This window comes from Alosa pseudoharengus, unplaced genomic scaffold (genome assembly GCF_046254945.1).
Source record: "Alosa pseudoharengus isolate Yale_2024_CS ecotype anadromous, Long Island Sound unplaced genomic scaffold, YU_APseudo_1.1 YU_APseudo_1.1_scf_11, whole genome shotgun sequence".
Taxonomy (NCBI): domain Eukaryota; kingdom Metazoa; phylum Chordata; class Actinopteri; order Clupeiformes; family Clupeidae; genus Alosa; species Alosa pseudoharengus.
The window spans coordinates 36,487,441-36,506,678 of NW_027468576.1; the positions used below are offsets into that span (position 1 = coordinate 36,487,441).

Here is a 19,238-nt window from a genome sequence, read left to right on the forward strand (position 1 = left end):
TGTATATCCCTTAGCAATAAGTAGATGCAGCATAACGGGTACTGAAATATTCACAGAAATCCCTGTAAATTCATGTTGTTTTATCCAATATTAGTTGTGCAGATGCAGTCCCATTTTATACACATCCATTGAACCAACAAAGAAAATGCAAAAATAGAGACTTTTGTGTAATCATTCCGTATTTTGTGTAGTCATTTTATGTCAGAATCCCTGACATACATTCCAAATAGTCTACAAGAAACCTCAAAGTGTTGCCTTTCATTTGAGACCAGGATTATGCTTCTACACCAAGAGGTTGCCACACATAAAGCCTTTTATTGTCAGTATGCATTTTGGGTAACCAAAAGTCCTATGGGGAGTTCCCATAGGGTATTTTACAAAACGCATGAGCATACCTTGGCAAATAATGGTCTTAAGTACTCATATTTCACTCTGACCACTCTGACAGTTCAGCACACAGTCAATATATTTGTACTAAAATAATCTACAATAGCCTAGAAATCTAGACGCACCCTAGCGGCAGCAAATTACATTGGCTGCCAGGGCTAGTCTAGCAACTCTCCGTTGGCTTGTGAGCTCAAAAAATTAAACTTCTATCAGGCCAATCAAATCGTGTATAGAGTCGTTAGGCGGGCTTAACATAATGATTGATGGCAGAGTTGCAACGGTTTGGCTTGAATTCCCTGCTACTTAAAAACAAATAAGATGGATGTTGTTGTTGGCGAACAGTGTGACACGAGATAAGCTTTTATTAAGTTGGCAAAAGTTTGAACTAGCCAACTAGCTCCGCTGGTGGGAAAACGCATGGGACTCATAGCGCTGTCCTATTGCGTGCAGAGGGAATTTGAAAGACAACCGATTATCCCGCCCCTCAGACTGAGCACTACATTTTAATGTGGGTCTGGCTCTTCAGGCTAAATCTACAAGGCCTCTGCTTTCAAAAGAGGTCAAGCACTTGAATATAAGTTAAAGGATGTGAAACACGGCCAAAAACTCAAAATAGGGGGGTAAGTGTGAAGATCTAAATAAACAGAGAAATAAATGTCAAATAAATGTCAAAATTACCCAGTAAAAAAAAAACTTTTATTCTGAAATACCATAATGCAGACAGGTTATAAATTAACTACCTTATTGACACATGCACACATAACAGAAAGAGGGGAGTATGGCATGACTTGTGATTGTGTGTTTTCATTACAGTAGCCACTTTTGAGTCGTTTTGACAAACACTCAGAATAAGTCAAAATATTGTTAAATCTGTTTTAGGCTTTTATTTTGGAAATATGTAGGCTAGCTGTACATCGGCGTTGGTGGTATAGTGGTTAGCATAGCTGCCTTCCAAGCAGTTGACCCGGGTTCGATTCCCGGCCAACGCAGATTTTTTTTCATCTACGAGCCTGCCTGCTAGGGGAAACCTATGGGGGAAACTCGTTTTGCACCGGTTTCACATGCTGCGGTTGATAAACCAACTACAAGAATGAGTGGATGGCAGGAAATGTAGCTTGGTGAGATAGGCTAGTTGGCGTTTCAACCAGCCAGAGACGCTGATTGCGGCTGTAACAAGGAGCTGAGGGGTTTATAATAGGCCTAATGTTACAGATCAATCTCACTGCGCAGTTAGAAAGTGGGAGTTTTTCCAGCTGAAGTTTAAAGGCAGATAAAGGGGAGGTAGGCTAGGCTACACAATATAACTATAGGCACAATGTAGCATACACACTCTTGCACACTATTGCTTATTTTTCGCTAGGTGGCGATAACATACCGATTGTTGGTAGCCTGACGTAGGAAGAAGACTTAACAGGAAGTGATTTGCTGTTTTGGCGTCTCCTGCCTGCATGCGTCTATGGTCTATGCATGCATGCGTGCCATGCCATGCAAATTTGGTAACTTCGCTGTTGTTCACAAGCGTGTCAACATTTTGCTCTAGTGAGTGAGCCCGGTGGTAGGCTATGGCTGGAAATATCAAGGACAAGGAAGCTTTTCAGAGACTGAATTTCCTATACCAAGTAAGTATGCTCAAAGATCCTTAATATACTTTATCAACCGTCTCTGGTATGCTATTCGTTTTTATTTAACCTACCTAGAACAAGCTCAGACGCCGCCTCTGGTGAACATTACATTGCTACATTCAGAGGCAGAACGCATTTGTAGCCTACCAGGAGTAGCCTGTGTAGGATTATTGTATATTGACCTTTATTAACGTTAACGTTACCCCTTTTAGGCTGCACATTGCGTATTGAGCCAGAGTCCAGAAAACACAGAACTCGCTCGTTTCTACTGTTTCACCCAGAAAACCATCGCACGTCGGCTGGTTCTTCGCCAGTGAGTAAAATAACGTTTACAACATATTTAACCCTTGTAAGGTGTTCTGGTCATTCGGATCATTTCAGCTCATTTTCTGTGACTGCACAATGCACATGGTGACCTGACAGGTAACAGCTTTTCCCCAAATCTCCATGCAGGGATCCTTCCGTGAAGAGAACCATTTGTAAGAGATGCTGTGGGTTATTGGTTCCTGGGGTGACGGGAACCCTCAGGCAGAGAAGTAAGTCTCTCATCACATGAAGTGATGTTGTTTATGAGTAGTAGTACTACTACACATGCACTTTTTCATGATCTTTACATGGCCTTATTAAGATAACTACCATTGCCTCGGAGAGCAATGTAGTCAGGCACTGAAGTAGTCAAATTGTTTGACCAGCAAGCCGGCATCAACACTAGACAAAAGTGAAGAAACAGTGTTTTGATCTCATAAGGAAAAGGGTGTATGTACTTGCAGGGGTCACCAAACTTTTTTCGGGGCGGGGCCAGCTATATAACAGAATTGTATGACCCAGACCAAAATGACCACCAGCAGGCCTCATTGTTCTCTGCGCGTGCGTTGTCTGTCACTGCTTGATCTCGAGCATGTTGGGTGATGAAAATTCGGCAAATATGGTTCTTTTTATAACTAAATATAAAATTTTAACTGAAAAAATCAACAAAATACCAGATGCAGACATGTTACTATTGGCCAAAAAGCAATAAAAAAAAAATAGTCCATGACTTCTTTTGGGGAGTGCCATAAAGGCCGGTTCAAGTAGTGGGGGGCAGAGGGGCTGGGGGGCCAGTCAAAGGGGGTTGGCGAGCCTGAGTCGGCCCGTGGGCCTTAGTTTGGTGAACCATGTACTAATGTCTGCTTGGTTTGAAAAGGGTGTGTGTACTAATGTGTCCGCTTGGTTTGTAGAGCGGAGAGGGAAGCGGAGTGTGACCGTGCTGCGGTGTCTGAGCTGCGGACAGACAAAAAAGTTGCTGAACAACCCCGACCATCGCCTGTGGGTGGACCAGCCAGAGGCTCAGCTGGAGAATCAGCCACAGCAGGGTGAGTGTCTTATCAGCCACAGCAGGGTGTGTCTGCTCCCTCTGCTTCAGTCACAGTATGGTTAGTGTCTGCTCCCTCTGCTTCAGTCACAGTATGGTTAGTGCTGCTCACTCTGCTTCAGTCACAGTATGGTTAGTGCTGCTCACTCTGCCTCTGTCAGCCACATCAACACTGTTTGCTTGTTTATGTAGGTCAGCTGTTGTATGACACCAGGGTTGGTCTGTGGCCCTGTTTTGATATCAGGAAACTCGTCAGCTTTCACTTATTGCGTATGGCTGCTTATGATTAGTGCTTGTCTCAAATGCTGCTTTGCAGGTGTTCAATGCAATTTGTTTCCTCAACACATGATGTATTTAACTGTTTTTCTCCTACACCAGTTTGCATTAGATTCCTGTATTGTTTGTGATAAATTGAGGGACTCATTGCAGGTGTGATTTTTCTCATCCACAGAGGAGCCCTCCAGCCAGAAGAAGGAAGCTTCAGTTCCCGGGCCGTCCCAGAGCACGACCTCTGATCCCTCTAAAGGGAAAGCCCCGACACAACCGTGACACTGGATACCCGAGGGACAGGTCTCTGTAAACCCAGCTGTCCTTCTGGACTGATATTTAACGCCTGGGTGATGCTGGCTTCACCATAGCAGTTGTTCAGCCTGTCGTCGCAGACAGCAGCGTTAAAGGACAGAAGCTGTCTTCCTGTTTTCTGAAGTTATCGGTCTGTGAGCCTCTGGATCTCCAAGAGCTGAATTTTGAATGGGGTCTTATTATGGGATAGTGGAAGGTCCATGGCTGCTGATTAACCCGGGTGTAGTTTACTCTGGTGTCTGTCCTGTGACAGGCCAGCGATGACACCAGAGGTGCTGATGCACTGTAATGTAAATAAACACACATTTGGTTGTTGTTTTTTAATCTGTACAGTATTATAGTTTGGTTATTACACTATTTATAATTTGCATTTTCTTTTGCTGGTTTTACTAAGAATTCATAAACAATGATTTTCCTTTCACATGGTTATAAAACACTTATATGTGAATTTTGACCAGATGGACACTATTTGATGTTTTCTATTACAGTGGAGAATAAAGTTTAAAAAAGGGAAAACTTCATCAAATATGTGTGTTGTCGATCTGAGAATTCCATGCCACAGCAGGGCACTCTTTCCCTATAGACAGGCAATGGAAAGTGTCTCGATAACAACAACAATAACAACAACACCATTGCATTTATATACTGCTTTTCAATGCACGCAAAGTGCTTTTCAGGGAAAGGGGGAACCTCACTAACCACAACTAATGTGTAGAACCCACCTGGGTGATGCACGACAGCTTATGTGCCAGAATGCTCACTAACACACCACTTGAGGTGGAGAGTGAGGGAACACAGCTCACAAACATATCACTCTGTCAGTTTGAGTATGATACCACCTCAGGGTATTGATCCATCTGTGAAACAGGTGGCTGTAATTGGTTCAGCAAATTCAAACACACACGGACCCATGTGTAGTGAGACTCTGCCAGCTTTGCCCCTTGTGTGTGTGTGTGTGTGTCCATTTTGAGTTGAATTGATATTGAACATGTAGGTGGATGGGATGCTGATCCTCGACTACAGTAGGATCTTCATCAGTGATTTGACCGAACCACTCTAGAATATTAATTTCACTGTTGTAAGCCACGCCAAAATTGTTTTAACCATAGGCCTTGAGTAACAGTTCTATTCGTGTTGTTCTAACCGTAGGCCATGAGTAACAGTTGTATTGGTGTTGTTCTAACCGTAGGCCTTGAGTAACAGTTGTATTGGTGTTGTTTTAACCGTAGGCCTTGAGTAACAGTTGTATTGGTGTTCTAACCGTAGGCCTTGAGTAACAGTTGTATTGGTGTAATCGTAGGCCTTGAGTAACAGTTGTATTGGTGTTCTAACCGTAGGCCTTGAGTAACAGTTGTATTGCTGTTGTTCTAATCGTAGGCCTTGAGTAACAGTTGTATTGCTGTTCTAACTGTAGGCCTTGGGTAAGAGTTGCATTGGTGTTCTAACCATAGGCCTTGAGTATCAGTTGTATTGGTGTTGTTCTAACCCAGTGATCCTCACTATTTTTTTCACAAGAGCCACATTGGCAGTGCAAAATCAAAAGGAGAGCCACTTTTACGACAACATACTAAGTCACCTTTGCAAATGTGCATTTCTACATATAAATTGGACATCCCACAAAAAAGAAACAGCCAATACATTTTCATTTAAGACCAGATTTACTTTAGTACTGGGATGAGCGGAAGCTGGCATGCATGTCCTTGACTTTCTTCATGCTGTATTTTTAGTATTAGTAGTAGCAGGTTTGACAGATACCCAGGAAGCACCATTAAGGCTTAATAACTTCCTTTCACCTTCATTACTGTATTTGGGTGAAGGGGGAAGTATAATTCAGATGTTTGCGTTTTTGTAGTGCAATATTGTATGTTTATGAAGCACATTTGAAAAAATGTATTGACTGTTACCACACAGTGGGTCCCATTTAGAACTTCATTCGCGCTTTCCGTGATTCATGCAGCTGCGCGAAATGTATAAGTCCGCTGTAGCATTTGTAAACAGGGCAGCGGATTGCATTCAAAGGCGTTGCAGTGGCAGTAAGATACTGTAAACAGAACGAAACTTAAGATCACCTCGTTGAAGTCATACAGTAGACTAGGCTAAATCAGAGCCTAGCCTACTTTTGTCTTTATCAAGCTGGCCTTTGGCGAACAGTTTAGGCCTACCAAATTTAACGAAATCTCGCCAAAGCTACCATGCGAGCCACCAATTATAGCTTGACGAGTAACACTGTTCTAACCGTAAGCCCTGGGTACAAAATATGTACCAAAACAAAATATGTTAGTTTCCTTTGTAATTGTGAAATGGAGATGACTGTCAAGAGGTTCTGTAGTGGGAGCTGAACTGGAGTGCATCACTTCAATATCTGACAAAAGGACCCTGAACAAACTGATCAACATCTTGGACAATGAATGCCATCCACTCTACAGCACTATTAAAAAGCAAAAGAGCTTGATCAGCTGGAGACTTCGCTCACTGCCATGCACAACTGAAAGGCTGAGGAAGTCATTTGTCCCCAGGGTCATTGAACTGTTTAATGCTTCACTTAAGGGAAGAGGAGAGATAGACTTCTCTGCTTAGTCTGTCTGCCTCTCCTCTCCATGTTTGAGTACTGACTGCCCACTACTGCTTTACTACTGTTTTACTAATGTCCACAGCCTAATGTTTTTACTTCCTGCTACACTGTTTTTCATGCTATATTAGCACACATGATCAATGGCTTCTGCTACAATACTGAATGGCTGTAACCCTATTACCTCAACCTGTTCTTGCACTGACATTGTTTTTTATATTACCTTGTCTACATTATACTTTACTCTCCTATTTGTCCATATTATTTATGCTGGTCTCTAGACCTTATTATTGCACTGTTGCACTGTTGGACTAATGTTGGACTACTTTTTGCACCTTCACCATGACACTCACTCTCTTGAGCACCTTACCACGCACACATAACTAAAGCAGTGTTTTTCAACATTTTTTGTGCCACGGCACACTTTTGACACTTAAAATGTCCCACGGCACACTAACATCCTGTGTGCAGAAAAAATAAACATACCATAGCCTAAAATTTCAAATAATACATAGATATGGCCTTATTATGGCTTCTATGCAAGACCTGCTCAATAAAACAAGCGCCCTCTGATTCATTTGTATGTGACTATATCTAATTTAATTGTTGTTATGAACTGGATATGTGATGATTCTGTGAATACTGGATATGGGTCCCCCGTTGTACAATGCCTGCATACCACAAATAGTGCAATCATACAATCAATGAGGGCATGTGGTTATAAATTATTTGATGCAACAGTTGCTTTTCTGGACCAGTGAGTGACATTTGGGTAATTTTCTGCGGCTCACCTGATGATCTCTCACGGCACACTAGTGTGCCACGGCACAGTTGTTGAAAAACACTGAACTAAAGGACTAATGTTGGACTACTTTTTGCACCTTCACCATGACACTCACTCTCTTGAGCACCTTACCATACACACAGAACTATAGGACTACTGTTGGACTGCTTTTGCACCTTCACCATGACACTCACTCTCTTGAGCACTTCACCATGCACACAGAACTACAGGCCCTGTCACTACAAGCGTTGCATGCTTGATCACCCTCAAGCACACTGGATTTTTTACATTTAATTTATATAGTATATTTAGTATTTATTAGTTTTGTTAGTTTTTCTTATCTCCTACTGTCTCTATTGTACAGTGGAGTTTGGTTATATGTTTATACTTATATTTACCATTTCTGTTGTAAGTGCATGTTGTGTGTGATGTCTGTATGCTACTGAGACCCCCTGAATTTCCCCTTGGGGATCAATGAAGTATCTATCTATCTATCTATCTAGGTATGCCACAAAAGTGATATCAATGAAGCAGCCTTATTAGTCAATATATGGTAATATAATCATTACTATTAACAAATACAGATTTTAATTAAACTACTCAATGAGTTACTTTAAATTCATACATTTACAGACAATTACAGTGACTTTTAATTTATTGATTAAAAAAAAGTCATGTGATAATTTGCATATGACCTCGGCTGCATACATGCGCACTTGCTCAAGTTGACATCATGGTCAGTAGAACGTGATCACCTGAACCGACCTCTATGGAACCGACCCAGCGTTACATTTTAACAATTTTTCAAGACATGAGTGTACAAGGTTTTTGCTGTGTTGACAAAATCAGGGTGAGTGTATTGTATTTATGATATCCTTACGTTTGTTTGGAGATGCGCAAGGATATAATTACAGTATTTGCAAAGTAATTCTACAGAGCAAAGTTAGTTAGCTAACAAGATCATGCTAGCATTTTCGCTCCATGTGCTCGCAGCATGTATTCTGGTCTTGTGCGCGTAGCAAATTTTGTGTTGAATATTGAAGATAGTTATTTTGTGGATTTGTGAATTTTTATTAATCCGAATCATGATGTCGTATTAACATTTTGATGAGGTCGAACTATTATATCTGATTTTTAAAAGTCTGTTGAAGCTGTAATTAGGCCTACAGCATGGTCGCTAGATGAGAGAAGCTTATTCAAGGAATGATAATGGCTACGTTATAACAGCTCAGTGAAATGTTATATTATTATAGTTTACACATGTTTAGCATATCTGTATATGTTATTATACGTATGTGTTGTGCAAAACAAAGAGATGCAGGGCATAGTCCCACAGCCAGACCATAATACTGTTTCAGAATCGACTGATTGGTGATGTTCTGGAAGATGCACGAGATGAACACTGATGGACCTTAGACAGCGTTCTTCACTACAGGTAGGCTACTTTAGTCAGGGCAGGCGATTTGTGGTGCGCGGGTCTGGTGGGTGCAAGCATCCAGGAGATATTGCGGGTTGCATAATCAAAATCGCCAACAGTTGTAAATGTTAATGTGCAGAATTTCGTGTAGGCTTTGCATTAGGGTGAGGTAGGATTTCCACCTACTTATCCTCTGCCTCTAAGCTCACCAGACCCGCACATCATTAGCCTGCGGTACTTTGGGATTGCCAATTGAAAATAAGCCAACTTCTGTCGTGGCCATAGGCTATTTGGGTCGTTGTAATAAGACCGTAAATGTAGAATAACAACCTACACAACTGTCAAAGTAAATCATTCATAAAAGGCGTGTTATCTGAAGCCACATAAAAGAGCCACAACCAATCGCATTCGACAATAGGTTATTTTGACCGCAGTTGTCGAATTATATCCTCTTTCTGAAGATAAATAAAATTGTTGACGTGTTGACCGTTGTTACTTTGACAACATTGTAGGATAGGCTATTATTCCTTCAGTGAGTAATATCGTCCCGAGGCCGAAACTAGGCGCATAAAACTCGTATGAAGTATAGTCAAAGATCCTTGATTACTAGCTCCGCTTTAACCCTCTATGGTAAGGTTTTCGGCTGTTCTGCCGTCGTCTTCTTTCGTGCTCCTGCTGGAAGACGAACTGTCAGTGCGCCTATACTGGCTAGCCTACCGTTTGCTGAATTGAAGGCAAACCTCCAATTGTTTATAACTTTATTACGACCCCAAAACCTGCCACGACAGTATGTTGTGTTCTTCAGTTGGCTTCATTAAATCCCAAAGTACCGGAGTTTAACTCTGTAAAATGATTCAGCAACTCGTATACGACAACCGAGAAGAATGGCTCAAAATGGCACCCGTTTCAAAATAGAGACAGTTTCCGTAGTGTAGTGGTTATCACGTTCGCCTCACACGCGAAAGGTCCCCGGTTCGAAACCGGGCGGAAACAGCTTTTTCGGTTATTGCTAAGTGACGTGAGTAAAAGTACGAAACAATGTGAACCATAGCGTGGCCATGCGAGCTAACTGCCCCCAAAAGTGGTGAGAGAGTCTGGTCATTGTTAACCACAGGATAAGTTAGTGACGTCTGTATGTAAAATTAAACTTATGGCTAAATGGTTAAGTCTCAACATAGTAAGTACATTAAATCATTTATAACTCGAAAAGTCTCCCATTTACAGTTGCAACCTAGAAGCAACCTAGGCTGTCTTTGAATGTGTTTTAGTAGTGCAATCCAGTGTGTTAAATTGAAGTGCTAATAATGAACTTCCTGACCATAGCAGTAAGCTACAGGAAATGGAAAGTATGTTGCTAACGTTTGTGATTCTCACAACCACTGTTGTAAGGAAATGTGGTAATAATATAATAATAATAATCTTTATTTATATAGCACCTTTTAAAACAAAGTTACAAAGTGCTGTACAATATCAACATAAATTAAAATGTAAATAAGACATAATAATATTACAATCAAATAATATATACTAATTCAATTAGAACTTAACATACATTTGAAAAAGGAAAATAAACTTACACTGAAATAAAACTTACTGAAATAAAACTTGACACTGAAATAAAACTTAGGATTTGGTAAAAATGTATTTCCTTTCTTCCTAAAAACAGTACTTATAATGCACAATTACATACGTGTAACATTTTTACATTTACTCCACATGGAAACATGTGAGTCACCCAACTGATAATGACCCTCCCCCACCATCTGCAGCACGGGGAATTAGCTCAAATGGTAGAGCGCTCGCTTAGCATGCGAGAGGTAGCGGGATCGATGCCCGCATTCTCCATTGAAACCTTTTCCCTCTCCGTCTGAGGTTATAGACATAAAGTGGGATAAACACCATGGGCTATACATTTTGTTGTTAAGGATCCTGACTAAGACCTTAAAGTTAGAGCACCAGTAATGTTTTGGTTAGCAGCAAGTTGCTTGTATATGTAGCTGAATGTAGTAGTTAGCTGTTGAAGTGGTTAGCTGTTGTCAAAATTAATTAAAATATATGGTTATGATTTATGTATTTACTCTGCAGGCTTTGTTTTATTCAAAGTGACTAACAACAATTACAATAAGCATTACATTAGTATTGAAAATAACAGTTAAAGTTAATCAATAAAATAATAACAACAATAAGCATTATATAGCATACATATAATATAATATAATATGTTCAAGTATTGAAAAAAAGGATTTTTTGTAATAGAAAACAACAATAGTGTGTGTGTGTATTTAACACATGTTTCAATCGCATAATTCTCAAGCATTGGTGGTTCAGTGGTAGAATTCTCGCCTGCCACGCGGGAGGCCCGGGTTCGATTCCCGGCCAATGCAACTTTTCTTCCAGATGCCTTGCAGGGGTCTGGTAAACCACGTCACCCTTTAGCTGCATGTGTCTGGGGGGGGTAGGGTATGGGTGTAGCCCGTAAGCTGCATGCGTTAGAGGGGGGAAGGGCTCACAGTGTAGTTGAAGTAGGAAACTAGATCACTTTTATTACTGCAGAGCTCTTCAGTTTATTCTCAAGATATTTAGTGGTGTTAAGATGTAGTTTTATGTTTCTGTTTTGTATGTGTTTACTTAGGGGGTACTTTTATCTAAACCGACTCACAACTATAACAATAAACATCACATTAGCATTTAAAATAGTAGTTTAAAATGAACTGATTGAATTTTAAATTATAATAATAACCATGCAGATAATAAAATGGTTTAAATGGGGGGGAAAAAAGATTTCTTGTGATGGAGATCAACACGGGTGTATATGTATTTAATAGATGTCTCATTCTTATAGTCTTCACGCATTGGTGGTTCAGTGGTAGAATTCTCGCCTGCCACGCGGGAGGCCCGGGTTCGATTCCCGGCCAATGCAACTTTTTTCCCAGACGCATTCTAGCAGGCCTCTGGAAAGCTGCATTGTAGGACTGGGGGGAGGGCTAGTTGTAGCCCCTAATATAAAAGTTCATGGTGTTTATCCCATTTTATGTGTATAACCTCAGATGAAGAGGGAAAAAAAGTTTCATTGGAGAATGCGGGCATCGATCCCGCTACCTCTCGCATGCTAAGCGAGCGCTCTACCATTTGAGCTAATTCCCCATGCTGCACACTGTGGGGGAGGGTCATCATGAGTTGGGTTACTCACATGTTTCCATGTGGAGTATACTTAAAGCTCAGTTTAATGTGCTTTACTTCACCAGTAGAACACCGCAAGAAAATCCTAACATTTAAAATATAGGAAAAGTAGTCAAATGAATAAAAAAAATTATAAAAGATATAAATGAAATAAGAGCAAACTTAAAAACAAACAATAAATAAAGTAAATGTAGTAGAATAAGTGAAATAGAAATAGATAAGAATGTAATAGGTCAAATAAATAAAAATTGGTCAAATGAATAAAAATTATGGATACATAGTAATAGGTAAAATATATAAAATAAATAAGAAAACTAAAACATAAATAATGTAAACATAAAAAATAAACAAAATTATATTTGCGCTCATTAAATGTATAAAATCCCAATAACACACCCAATTGGATAATCAAAATTCTGTATAATCCAAATTAAAACATTTTTTTGTTCCACATTTAAATTCATGTAGCTATTTATTACCTCTGAACTTATAAGTTTGTAATTAATCACTATTGTTTTTGTGTGTATGCGGTTAGTTCAGGTAGGGGGGCCCTGGCTTGTCTTAGACCCAGGCCAGGGGGCCTTCAAGGAAAAAAGGTTGGGAAACACTGATCTACAAGCTAAACTCTGCAAGATAGTCGGGCCTGGTTCAATGCAGTGATTTAGGGCGTTTTTACACTGACAGTCTTTAGTTTTAGGTGGTGTTTAGACGAAAACGATACAAACGGTGATATTTTTCTGCGTTTGACCCTGTAATTTAGACGCAAACGGAGGTTTTACCCCCCCCCCCCACAAACACAGTTTTTAAAAACTCCGGGCTAATCGTTTTTTTGGGAAAACTGTTTGCTCGTTTGTGTCTAAACAGGTACAAACAGAGATTTATGTGATGAGGCAGAGATTTTTCGTCAGTTCAAAAGAGATAGAGGAAGTGATTCGTTGCTGTTGCTATTTTCGGGATTCTGATTGGCTAACATGTGCTTGAGCTTCTCGTTACACTGCCACCTACAGGTTTGGCATGCTCCTAAGGCATATACACGGGTTAATGTAAACGAAAACTTTTCTGAAAACTGCCAGGTGTCCACAATGTTATTCTTGAAAAAAATGTGGTCAGTTCTTATGGCCTTGGTGAAAACTCTTGCTGCTGCATTTTGAATCAATTGTAGCAGTTGAATTGTCTTTGTTGTGAGACCTGTAAAAATACCATTACAGTAATTGACTCTGCTAGAGATAAAAGCATGGATTTGCAATCACATTTAGCAATCATGCAATTGTCAAAGGTGATGGTGGTGCCATTGGAATAACTGAGAACCCATCAGCCCTAATGCGATGGATGGTATCTGGACCAGAATTTAGTTATTTGGTTTCTCAGTATGAGTCTGCATCTCAGGCCAAAGTAGCTAGTGAGGATATCCGACACCATGAACAGACTAACCACAGACAAGGTCCAGAAGTTGTTTGGTGTGATGAAGGACCTGGGCAACCCTTTTCAGGAGGAGTCCAGAGATCTTCTCACGCTAGAGTCAAAAGCCATTGCACACCCAAGTGCCGCTGAGCTTGTTGGCCCTCATCTTGAGAAAGGTAAGGTTTCTTTCAAAGACGTTTTCAATGGTTTGGGTGATTAAGCTTCCTTCTACAAACCAATTAAAAAGAACAACACTGACTTCTTTCGCCAAGAGTTAGACTCAGGTACAGGTGACCGTAAGAAGCAAATTCTTTAAGCATGAAAACCAGTCTTTCCCTGCATCATTGAGCGACTCCGGAAAACTCCACATGGGTCAGAAGTCGAAGCTTGTCAACATTCTGGAAACTCTTATTTTTTTCTTTTTCGCATGTCCAAATTTCCGTCAAGGATTCCCGGGACACTGTAAGACCGGGGTACACGAAACTTGGTGGGCATGTAACCGTGTAAGATCATTATGACACCCTCTGAATGCACGCCAAATTTCGTGGAATTCCGTTCATGGGGGGGGGGCCACACAATAAATTCATTTATGGCCTGTAGGTGGCCGGAGACAGTTTTCTGTGAATATCTCGAGAACCGTAGGGCCTAGGTATGTTGGTCTTAATGTCAACCTATCCCATTGGTATGTTGGTCTTAATGTCAACCTATCCCATTACCACTTATTTCATGTATAGCGCCACCTAGTTAAAAAAATTAAAAAGCAAAACATTAGGTGTTTTCATCACAATATCTCTGGCTGACATGGTCAAAACTGCACGAAATTGAAAGTGTAGGATCATTATGACACCCTCCGAATGCATGGCAAGTTTCGTGGACTTTCCTTCATGGGGGGCCTTACAATAAAATAATTTATGTGTACATTTAGTGACCGTACACCAACAAAAATTCCTGGGACACTGAAAGACCGGGGTGCACAAAACTTGGTGGGCATGTAACCCCACATGGATAGCATGGAACCATCTCTTTTCGTTTTGATCTGTAGCCCCCCCGCTGGGCTGGACCCCCGAAAGGAGGGTAGGGCAGACACAGTTTTCTGTGAATATCTTGAGAACCGTAGGGCCTAGGATGACCAATTTTTTGCGTATGTTTGCCTCCAGGGGTCATGTAAACTAGGGGTGTAACGGTACACAGAAGACACGGTTCGGTTCATACCTCGGTTAGGACATCACGGTTCGGTACGAGTTCGGTACAATGGAGGGAAAAGCAAAACAAAAATGCAGAAAGCATTATTTTGTACATTTCTCAGGCTGTACCACCTAGTGTCATACAGTCTCTTCCCTGAGCTATCTGCAACAGCCTGAAGTGTGTAAGATGTAGGCTAAACAGTACAATAAGTAACCAGACTCAATCTGTAACTTGTAAACAAAATAAAACAATCAGCTATAAAAACTGAAAATAGGCCTACAGCATCTCTTATTTCTGAAAGTGCAAATTACATAGAAAAAATATTTTTAAAAATCCACTTAAGCAAGACCTTCAACATCTGTGTTTAGTTGTATATGGAAGGGTCTACAACTTGCCTCAATATTTTTCATTGTGTGTAAAGTAATAATCTAGCGTACTAACTGTAAAAATATCACACTATTTTGCCTTTTTTTTAAAAACGAAATTGCTCCTTTCATTTCATAAACAGACTACAACTAGAAGTAGGGGTGAACGATTATTTTTAAGCTCTTTATCTTCTGTCTTATTCAACAAAGACAAGCAATATATTATTCTATAGTATGACCAACACAAAATTAGATAAGTTAAACATAAACTGTTCTTTCCTGGAGCCCAGGCCTATGTTATGGCATTAGGTCATTGAATAAGATTGATGAATGAAATATTTTTTATTTAACTATTTGAATCACATTAGTAGACCTATATTTGTTGAACTTCCAGCATTGTAAACATTTAAATTCTGATACGTTTCTATTTTGTTTCCATTTCATGTAGATATGATCTTCTTTCGTCAGCTAACAAATAGGTCTACATGTAGTGGCACTGACACGGCTTCTCCTTGTCCTGTGCTCTCCATACACACACACACACAGACCCGCTCCTCTCCTCTGGAGGCTACTTGCATGTGAATCGGAACAAACTACTGTAGATTGTTGTAGCGCAAATAAATGCGGCCGAATGACCGTTCGGCTCGGTGTTAACTAAAGGTTAGCATCATCAACACCGCAGCGCAATATGCATGCATGCAAATTAACTAGTTTGTTCATATCACAACAAAGCCAATCGCGGAGACAAAACTCTTTAAACAGGCAAAGTTATCAGCAGTTAGCAGCATGTATGTAGCCTAGAGCCTTAGCTGGTAAGCTAATGTTAGAACAGCTGGGTTTTTGGTGGTTAGCTGTGTCAACTACTTGCGGATAACATTATGCATCAATTCATTACCTGTGAGATGAAATGTTTGTGCCGCCAACCCCCTTGGATATCGCAAATGCCCCCACTGTCACTGTACTCCAGTAAACAAAGTCCCCAGTGCACAGGTGAATGGCTGCTGTGCAGCCTAAACAGTTGTGGAGTTTTAATCGTCTGCTGGACAAGTGAACGAAGTTACCAGCAAGAGTAGCAGCACAGGGGAATTATGAACTAGAACCAGGGACATGGCAGGTTCGAGCAAAAGGTAATGAAGAGGTTTATTTTTAACCAAAGTAGCTCTACTGATTAGACCTTTCTTGACACTGTTAGCTGGTCCTCTTGTTTACGTTTTTTGCTTCTTCAGTGGTCAGTGTGAAGAGTCGGTGGCGCGTCGGCAAGCGCAAGTATAAATGCGTTTTAGTGACGTCACATATTACGAATCGCAGGCTTTGCGGTTTGAAAATCGCGTTTCTTCATATCGCGATATTATCGCAAATGCAATAAATCGTTCAGCCCTAACTAGAAGTCACGTGACTTTGCCCTTTGACGTTAACTCACCATAGCATGGTTTGTTTATTAGCCTGGTTAGCGTTGTCACTTTACTGTCTATGCACTTAACACTACCAGCTCCTCATGTGAGAAGTTACAAGTTACCCCAACAGATAATTACCACGCGATTTACATAGCTTTCTGTCATTACGAAATCGTTTAATTTAAGCCATAGGTTTTGGCCCTATTTGTATATGTATCCAAAGGCTGCTGAAGCGCAGGGGAAGTTTTTTACCCCTCGTTTCAGTAATTGGTAGCCTACATCATCTGGGTGATGGCTTCAAATATGTGTAGCATTTTTTCAGATAATTACCACGCGATTTACATAGCTTTCTGTCATTACGAAATCGTTTAATTTAAGCCATAGGTTTTGGCCCTATTTGTATATGTATCCAAAGGCTGCTGAAGCGCAGGGGAAGTTTTTTACCCCTCGTTTCAGTAATTGGTAGCCTACATCATCTGGGTGATGGCTTCAAATATGTGTAGCATTTTTTCCACTCACATACCCAACAACTGCAACAACTTCTCACATGAGGAGCTGGTAGTGTTAAGTGCATAGACAGTAAAGTGACAACGCTAACCAGGCTAATAAACAAACCATGCTATGGTGAGTTAACGTCAAAGGGCAAAGTCACGTGACTTCTAGTTAGGGCTGAACGATTTATTGCATTTGCGATAATATCGCGATATGATGAAACACGATTTTCAAACCGCAAAGGCTGCGATTTGTAATATGTGACGTCACCAAAACGCATTTATACTTGCGCTTGCCGACGCGCCACCGACTCTTCTCACCGACCACTGAAGAAGCAAAAAACGTAAACAAGAGGACCAGCTAACAGTGTCAAGAAAGGTCTGATCAGTGGAGCTACTTTGGTTAAAAATAAACCTCTTCATTACCTTTTGCTCGAACCTACCATGTCCCTGGTTCTAGTTCATAATTCCCCTGTGCTGCTACTCTGGCTGGTAACTTCGTTCACTTGTCCAGCTGATGATTAAAACTCCACGACTGTTTAGACTGCACTGGGGACTTTGTTTACTGGAGTACAGTGACAGTGGGGGCATTTGCATATCCAAGGGGGTTGGCGGCACAAACATTTCATCTCACAGGTAATGAATTGATGCATAATGTTATCCGCAAGTAGTTGACACAGCTAACCACCAAAAACCCAGCTGTTCTAACATTAGCTTACCAGCTAAAGCTCTAGGCTACATACATGCTGCTAACTGCTGATAACTTTGCCTGTTTAAAGAGTTTTGTCTCCGCGATTGGCTTTGTTGTGATATGAACAAACTAGTTAATTTGCATGCATGCGTATTGCGCTGCGGTGTTGATGATGCTAACCTTTAGTTAACACCGAGCCGAACGGTCATTCGGCCGCATTTATTTGCGCTACAACAATCTAGTCTACAGTAGTTTGTTCCGATTCACGTGCAAGTAGCCTACAGAGGAGAGGAGCGGGTCTGTGTGTGTGTGTGTGTGCGTGCGCGCGCGTGTATGGAGAGCACAGGACAAGGAGAAGCCGTGTCAGTGCCACTACATGTAGACCTATTTGTTAACTAACGAAAGAAGGTCATATCTACATGAAATAGAAACGAATCAGAATCATTAAATGTTTACAAGGCTGGAAGTTCAACAAATATAGGTCTACTAATGTGATTAAAGTATAAAATAAAAAATATTTAATTCATCAATCTTATTCAATGACCTAATGCCATCATAACATAGGCCTGGGCTCCAGGAAAGAACAGTTTATGTTTAACTTATCTAATTTTGTGTTGGTCATACTATAGAATAATATATTGCTTGTCTTTGTTGAATAAGACAGAAGATAAAGAGCTTAAAAATAATCGCATCGCAATCGCAATATTGGTGAGAAAAATCGCAATTTGATTTTTTTCCAAAATCGTTCACCCCTTCAGTGACATTTGAAGAATATGCTGTTTAAGAGGTTATTCCAAAGTTGATGCTTGTATCACAAAGTGAACGATTGTTTCACTAATCTGCCACACTATAAATACATCAAACAGTGCTCTGAATACATGAAGGCCTAAAGACCCAAAACAATCCACATATTGCAAGGTGTTACATAGTTGTAAAAGTGTCAAACGTTGTGAATATACACAAAAACAGTATCTCACATAGTACTTTACAATTCTCAAAACATGTAGGCATACATGATTTGATATTACAAGATGTCACATTATTATTGGTAAACACATATCTATATTGTCAATGTTAAAGCACAATAATGGTGAGAAGTCCAGGCCAGGGTGTGTAGTGGCTTCAAGTGTGTGTATCCAGAATGTTTCCCTTTGTAAGAGACGCTTCAGTCTATCTCCCCCCCTGATGTTTTTTGGGACTTCTTCAATGACCATGGGCTTGATCTGGTTAGTGTGGCCAGCAGTCTTGTAATGCTGGGCCATTGGATAGTTAGGGTTCAAGGCATCCTTCAGGGTTGGCACCCTTCGGAAGGAAACCATGGGAGGCTCTGTAAAATGTGTGGAAAGAGTGTCATCGCTCAGTAAAATGTCCCAGTTCTTTGTTATGATATTCTTGACCTTATAGGCCATGTTGCTATACTGTGTGGCAAAAAAGATTCTGGTGGACCGTTGTTCATGTCTGGGTTTCTTTGTCAACAGCTGTTTTCGGTGGAAGGACTTTGTTTTTGTGAGGGCTCTGTTCAGGACACCATGTCCATAGCCTAACAGGCTCTGGAAATTCACAATTTCGACGCCGTTTAAAAAAAAAAAAACATAGTCTAGTATTTCTTTCGAAATTGAAATGAAGTTGTATGGACTGGACTATTTTTATTTTTTATTTTTTTTAAACGGTGACGAAATTGTGAATTTCCAGAGCGTGTTACTCCACATTCGGCAATCGACTTCTACGGACTTTCCCCTAAAGACGCCAGCTGCAGCAGCAACATTTCCGGAAAGGTACTGGCTTGATGAAATTCATTCTGGACTCTCTATCCGACCAC

General features: G+C 40.6%; 1 protein-coding gene, 1 long non-coding RNA gene and 6 other non-coding genes across 8 annotated transcripts; 7 read left to right on the forward strand and 1 right to left on the reverse strand.

The window, feature by feature from the left end:
• Window positions 1-1,304: 1,304 nt before the first annotated feature.
• Window positions 1,305-1,376, forward strand: trnag-ucc (transfer RNA glycine (anticodon UCC)). The gene has a single exon. It is a non-coding gene; the product is annotated as a tRNA-Gly (tRNA).
• Window positions 1,318-4,270, forward strand: rpp21 (ribonuclease P subunit p21). The gene is made up of 5 exons (XM_076277694.1): window positions 1,318-2,006; window positions 2,222-2,322; window positions 2,463-2,545; window positions 3,227-3,361; window positions 3,812-4,270. Exons 1-5 carry the CDS (start codon window positions 1,950-1,952, stop codon window positions 3,907-3,909), a joined length of 474 nt encoding a protein of 157 aa, XP_076133809.1. The 5' UTR covers window positions 1,318-1,949; the 3' UTR covers window positions 3,910-4,270.
• Window positions 4,271-8,055: 3,785 nt separating this feature from the next.
• On the forward strand, window positions 8,056-18,974 carry LOC143116504 (uncharacterized). Its single transcript, XR_012985813.1, has 3 exons — window positions 8,056-8,145; window positions 8,654-8,730; window positions 18,898-18,974. It is a non-coding gene; the product is annotated as an uncharacterized LOC143116504 (long non-coding RNA).
• trnav-cac (transfer RNA valine (anticodon CAC)) lies at window positions 9,633-9,705 on the forward strand. Its single transcript has one exon. It is a non-coding gene; the product is annotated as a tRNA-Val (tRNA).
• trnaa-agc (transfer RNA alanine (anticodon AGC)) lies at window positions 10,485-10,557 on the forward strand. Its single transcript has one exon. It is a non-coding gene; the product is annotated as a tRNA-Ala (tRNA).
• On the forward strand, window positions 11,026-11,096 carry trnag-gcc (transfer RNA glycine (anticodon GCC)). The gene has a single exon. It is a non-coding gene; the product is annotated as a tRNA-Gly (tRNA).
• On the forward strand, window positions 11,562-11,632 carry trnag-gcc (transfer RNA glycine (anticodon GCC)). The gene has a single exon. It is a non-coding gene; the product is annotated as a tRNA-Gly (tRNA).
• Window positions 11,784-11,856, reverse strand: trnaa-agc (transfer RNA alanine (anticodon AGC)). Its single transcript has one exon. It is a non-coding gene; the product is annotated as a tRNA-Ala (tRNA).
• Window positions 18,975-19,238: the final 264 nt, after the last annotated feature.

Coding starts and splice junctions, on each gene's coding strand:
- rpp21 (XM_076277694.1), top strand. CDS start 1,950: ATGGCTGGAAATATCAAGGACAAGGAAGCTTTTCAGAGACTGAATTTC. Junction 2,007..2,221: donor GACTGAATTTCCTATACCAA/GTAAGTATGCTC, acceptor TACCCCTTTTAG/GCTGCACATTGCGTATTGAG. Junction 2,546..3,226: donor GGGAACCCTCAGGCAGAGAA/GTAAGTCTCTCA, acceptor CTTGGTTTGTAG/AGCGGAGAGGGAAGCGGAGT.